General features: G+C 38.2%; 1 protein-coding gene across 1 annotated transcript in view; it reads left to right on the plus strand.

Moving 5' to 3' along the window:
* The window catches only part of PARD3 (par-3 family cell polarity regulator), a gene marked incomplete at its 5' end in the record, with an annotated part of 471,015 nt that overhangs the window by 162,062 nt on the left and 302,468 nt on the right, over positions 1-6,485 (plus strand). Inside the window, 2 exons of the mRNA XM_015426744.1 lie at positions 1,982-2,107; positions 3,986-4,368. Coding sequence (XP_015282230.1) covers positions 1,982-2,107; positions 3,986-4,368 — 509 coding nt within the window. The remainder of the gene's footprint in view (positions 1-1,981; positions 2,108-3,985; positions 4,369-6,485) is intronic.

Below are 6,485 nucleotides of genomic sequence, written 5' to 3' on the forward strand. Positions count from 1 at the left end.
CTTGAGAGAACAGCTCTGAGAGAACTGTGACTGACACAAGGTCACCCAGCTGACTGCATGTGGAGGAGTGGGGAATCAAAGCTGGTCTTAACCACTACACTAAACTAGGTTTAGGCACCCTGCAAATAGATAATAAAGGTTAAGGTTAGGCCTAATTAAATAGGCACCCTGCAAATAGACAATAAAGGTTAAGGTTAGGCCTAATTAAATGAGATATAGGAGAAACATATGGGTATCTTTTCAGTTCAAAGCCACTGCTGGTGTCAGGATATGCGGAATTCCAATTCTACCTATGGCATTGGAGGAACAGGGAACCCTTCTTCCCTGCACTCTTTTCCTGTTGCAGACCACCATCCCAGAACTGCTATTCAGACATTTAACTATATAATGCATGTTTTGAACTGAGGGGCAAATAGCAGTTTGGGATGGAAAATAATATATTGAGAAAAATTTCCCTTGATCCAGCACTGTGGCCACAGTGAAATTCAAGGTCCACAATACTGCAATAACAACAGCAAAAAGCTTGTGGGAAGATTCAGTCTTGGGTCCTTGTGTCTCATCTAGGGCAACTAGAGGGTGACTGGAGGGGGCATGGGGGCAGACGTCAGCGATGGCATGATGTCACTTTTGGTAAATCCTGGAAGTGATGTCACACCCGTCGAGGAATTGCTGTGAACTCTATGGTAATTCTGGGCTTTCTCCTAAACATGATGTGAGTCCATAGAGTTTCTGTTGATTCCTAAAGAAGCATGACATAATTGCCAATGGCACTTTTTAATTTTTTTCCCTTTGGCTGGCTGCTGGAGTGCTGGTGGGCCATGCTTGGTGGTGAGAGATCTCCCACTCCCAGTATGCTGCTGGGCCATGCTCCTTGGTGGTGAGAGATCTCCCACTCCCAGTGGGATATGACGTTTCTAATACAGTTTGACCCATAAAAGAAACTGATGGGTAAATTTGTCTTAGCTCTGAAGTCTTCAGCTTGTCACTGTCAAGATTTTCCCCCATCGACACGGCACCCTGCAGTTTGTCTTTTTTGTTACTTTTCTCCTTTTCCTTCTCTTTGAAAAGACAATATAAAAGATACAAGATAGTATTGATACCATATGGTGGGACCCATCTTAAATGTCCTAGAAGATGGTGATTTAATAATACTGTCACAGGGAAGAATGTCTGTAAAGTCCTTCTTTGGGACCACAGGTGAAGACAGAACTCCTAAAGATCTGTTGAAGTTAAATATCTTAGTAAATGTGGTCTATAGCCTGGGGAAATAATAAGCTTTGGTGGAGCAAAGGTAATTTAGTTTTTTTAAACAATAAAATATCTTGGGTCTGATTTGCTGGAGTCAAGAAGTTACGCTTTGTCAGTCAGAACTGTCCAGCTTAATCTTAGACTGGTTCAATGACAGAGGCATCCAAGTACATTGCACTAACAGATATAGGTATTAGAAGGCACTGTGTTATGTTATCATGCTGGGCCAAAAATTATAAGTAGCAGTAAATAGTATAAATATAGTAGGGCACTGCTATGCTTGAACAAGAGAATTTTCTGGTGCTGATAAGGTGCTCAGAGTTCAGAATAACTACCATTGAAGTAATATGTTTTACAAAATTACAATTTTGATATTCTGGCCTGGAGATACTTGTTTTCAGGGGCAATGGGAGGACTTCAGAATTATGACACAATTTGTTATCCAGAACTCAAATTAGATGGATAGGTAGTATCAAGAACTGATAGACACGATAGGTAAGGGGAACCTTCATGTTCAGAGGTATTATGGCTCTATATATCAGGCCTTTGATCGGCAACAATAGAAGAGGGCAGTTGCCTTCACACCTTGTTTACAGGCTTCTTTGAGTAGTCTGTTTGGCTTATGTGGGAAACAGAATGCTGGACAACGGTGAACCATTGATCTGATCCAGCAAGATCCTTGCTATGTTGTGAAATTTTTCCTAACACTAATTTGATTATCTTTATATTCTAGGACATTGGGACTATTAGTAAAGCGATTAGAGAAAGGTGGAAAAGCAGAGCAAGAAAACCTCTTTCATGAAAATGACTGTATTGTCAGAATTAATGATGGAGACCTCCGCAATAGAAGATTTGAGCAGTAAGTATAACTTTGCTGTTTATTGCATTTCTTAACCTTTAGTCATCACACATGTTACTAATTTAGAGAAATAAAATGTTAACAACGAAGTGCCTAAGTAAGTTCTTTTTGTGAACAGGAAAGTGTTTGTAGATCATTACAGCATTTCTTTAATTAATCAGTTTACAAAGTTGCAACTTAATGAGTGCTATTATGTTATGTGTAAGCTTGTATCTTTCCCCCTAATTATTTAGGTCTGATTTCCTCATTATTACCAAACTGTTTCCCTTCCGCCACACTTATATTAATTGACTCAGGTTGTTTATATGTAGAGAAATAAAACGTTGTTTCATTTAGTATCATGTCACTATAGAAGCCACTGTGTTTTTGCCTTTTAAAAAAAATCTTACATTTTGCATTTCAAATATGTTTGTACATAAAATGCTGAAACTGTCCTGAAGAAGTCAATAAGATTATAAATGTTTGCATGGAAAGTAATTGAGTCTCAACATGTCAGCCCTTTTTATTAATTTTGCCCCAGATGAAATAAGCTAGTTCATGTGACTATTTCAAGGAAAATCCGTATTAAGAAGAAAACAAAAATTGTGCAGCTCATACAGCAGTGCGTTCATAAGCAGAATGCAGGTTGTTCTCAGAGAAATAACTTTATGATATTAATTTTTGTAATCTTTTGTGGCAATAGGTAATTAGATTAAACCAAGCTATTTCTAATCTTTCCAGCAGTAATTTCAATACAGAGACTCCTTGAATATGCTGCAGCTATTTTTCTGGAGCTTCACCAAACACAACTGTGTTGGAGGGCAGTTGTCCATATGCATCTTCATTGTGCATGCCAAGATCTCTTCAACACTGCAGTATTGGGGGAGATCTCTGCACAACAGAAATGTGTATGTTTGACTATAGTTTGTGCATTGGAGGATGTGTGGGGGTTAAAATACAGGGCGTTGTTTACAAAATCCTGGCAATTCCTTTTACACAAGTACAGAGGAGCTTCAAAAACTACCTGTTGTAATGCAAGGTGTACTGGGGAGAACAGATACAAAATGGTCTGATGCATGCTGTGGACTTCATTAACTGGAAGCAGTCTACATTTTGCTTTGATACAAAGCCAAACAACAGATCTTTTTGTTTTGTTTCATTTAAAATGAACAGTTTAAAGTGAACAGAGGTTAGCTGGATTGTGTCCAGTTTTATCTGTTGGTTATTATCTGTTGGACTCAGCGCTGGGGAAGCTCATTATAGATAACACTACACCAATGTTTAGGTACAGCTCTCTTAATTATCAAGTTATTATTGTGTTGGAAAATGACTTTCACTTTCATGATCATACAAACTAGTAGTAGACAAGTTAAGATACCTGTGCCACTTCTGTTTGATGATGTCTTTGCATATACAAGCAGACTCACTGAAATACAGAAAATATTAAATAAATCTTCTTATTAGAAAGAAGAAACAGACAATTTAATATTTATTATTCTGAAGCAATACATAGCTGTTAAGCTGCATGGAAAGTAAGCTGCTGTGTAACATGGTCTGATTTTCCATATTTTGTGTTACAGAGATTTGGGGTGGTGGTGTGGGAAGTCATAATGTATGTAATATTTTAGAAAAACATTTTGGTCAATAACCAAGGATACTTTTATGATATATTAATCAAAGAAAATAAATTAAATTGTATTGACTTAATAGAAATATACTTCAGCAGCAAAGACATTTATAATGGATCACTCCAAGAAAATCAGCCATTTAGTTTACCGTTCAATTTCAACATTATGTCTGTCATTTCATGATGCCTAATTAACATCAGTAATTATGCTTGTAATGTCTTCTAGTCTGACAGTCTTAATTTGCTAATTTTCCATTCATTCTAAAACCTAGAGCACAGCATATGTTCCGTCAAGCCATGCGTACACCCATTATTTGGTTCCATGTAGTTCCAGCAGCGAAGAAAGAACAGTATGAACAGTTATCACAAAGTGAGAAGAATGCGTACTACTCCAGTCGGTTCAGTCCAGATTCCCAGTATATTGACAATAAGAGTGTTAACCACTCTGGACTTCACACGTTGCAAAGAATACCCCGAATGAGCAATCAAGGAGATCAGACGGACTCTTACTCACAACTACCTCATAGTGTGAATTCATCAGGAAAACCACCCTTGGGCCTGTCTCCATCACCACAAAAAGTTCTCACATCCACTTCAAACAGTGGCTACAACACTAAAAGGATAGGGAAGAGGCTTAATATACAGCTGAGGAAAGGTAAGAAGCATGTATTGGTATTCCCTTTTTTATAGAGGCGTACAAATGTACATTTCGGCAGACCTATTCGTATCTGAAAAGAAGCACAGTGGACCTGATCCACAAACTTTCCAACATGCAATTGTTTTCACCTGTGACCATGTAGAACCAGCAAGTCACAAGTTTGTGGCTGGTAGATTATGCAGGACAATCATGTCTGCAAAATAGAAGGGTTTAAACACCTTTCGTGGTTTGAAATGTTGTTAGATTTATTAAAAGGTATTTTGCAGTTGAAAGTAACCTGAGAGCAACAGCCAGGATGCAAAGAACTCTTAAACTAGTTCTTTGTGCTCAAAGGAGGCTTTGGAGTTGTTTGTTCCTCAAAACAGCAGCCCCTCCTGCTGCCTGGGAGACCACTTTAGAAACAGAAAAGAGTTTTAAATTCTGTTTGTGATCAAGGCCTTAGAGCCAGTGATTCAAAGACTCTGAAAACTCAGCAATTCCCCAGGGCTAGCACAAAACCCCTTGTATTTCTTATATTAGACATCTTCTGTTTCTAAGAATCTGGATGAAATATTTTTCAACTGAGCTATTGTCCTTGCTGTGATTGTTATTTTAATGATAATAAATCCATACCCGATAGGCGAGTTGTGAGAAAAGGATGATTAGTGGGTAGAAATTCCCACCTTCATTATGTGTGGGCATAATAACATCTATATACACCGTGCACTGCAAGGCTGTCATAATATCTGTACACAGCTTGTCAAGTAGCTATAGTATATATTTATGAAAAGCCAGGTATTTTGTTGTGATGGAGAAAGATTAACTAGTGCCTCAATGTCTCTTCTTTCCAACTTTTGGCAAACAGTATCTTTTTATTTATATCACATTGAACAGTTAAGCTTTGTGCCAATCATATTTTTTAATTAACACACACTTTTCTCCTGGAACATGTCAAAGGGGACTCCCACTGGGCCTTAAATAATGATTAAAGTTGTTGTTTTTTTCCCCCTCTACTCCTGTGATGCTGCTGAAATTTTGTGAACTTCATGTGAACTACCAGATTGCTTGTTTCTGGTTGCTGAATTTTAAGCTCTACAAACTTGGATGACATAAGGTTGAGTTGACAGTTAGCTTCTGTTGTTGATGTGCCTTCAAAAATACTTAAGGTCATCAGTTTAAGATGAGATGATTGGGGTGGGGGGAGGAGCCCTAGCTGAGTGAGAAATTGCTGCACTTACAAATACAAACTCAGTCACTACAGTGGTTTACCAATTTTTCATCTTTAATGGAATCGATAAAGAGGGAAACCTACAAAAAACACCACTGGGAGATTACTCAGGCTACTGATTTTCTCAGTCAGCAGTGGAGATAGTGCTCATACAGTTTATGTAATTGCAGCAGTAATTTTGACTAAGTGGTGGACTAAATAGCATTTTATAGCTTCTCAGCAGTAAGTGTTGAGAGTGCAAATCGTTGTGGCACAAAGTTAATAAAAATCTCCAATATGAAATTCAAGCCTGAGAATTTAGTTAGAACTCAAAGTTGCAAAGAAATTTCCCTACCGCAAAATTAAACTATTGCTTGGCTAACTAAGGTGGATAGCCCAGGCTAGCCTGATCTTGTTGGATCTCAGAAGTTATGCAGGGTCAGCCGCAGTCAGTATTTGGAAGGGAGACCACCAAGGAATACCAGTGTTGTGACACAAAGGCAAGTGATGGAAAACCATCTTTGAATGTCTCTTTTGAAAACCCCATGGGATCGCCATAAGTCGTCAGTGACTTGATAGGGAAAAACCCCCCTAATGTGGCAAATACTAGTTACAGTCCCAATTGGCTTCAGGTATGTCTGAGTTCATGGCAGCAAATGAATTTAAAGTGTGCCTAATGCTCGGTCTTGGGCCCAGTGTTGTTCAATGTTTTTATAAATGACCTGGAGGAAGACATAGAAACTTGGAAAATTTGCTGCTGACACAAAGATGGGTGGGATTGCTAATTCTGAAGAAGACAGAGTCAGAATTCAAAATGATCTAGATAGGCTGGAACAGTGGGCTGAGACAAATAAAATGAATTTCAGTAGAGATAAGTGCAAAGTCCTACACTTAGGTATAAAAAAATCAAAGGCACAGATATAGAATG

This window comes from Gekko japonicus, unplaced genomic scaffold (assembly GCF_001447785.1).
Source record: "Gekko japonicus isolate JY-2015 unplaced genomic scaffold, Gekko_japonicus_V1.1 scaffold230, whole genome shotgun sequence".
Lineage (NCBI taxonomy): Eukaryota > Metazoa > Chordata > Lepidosauria > Squamata > Gekkonidae > Gekko > Gekko japonicus.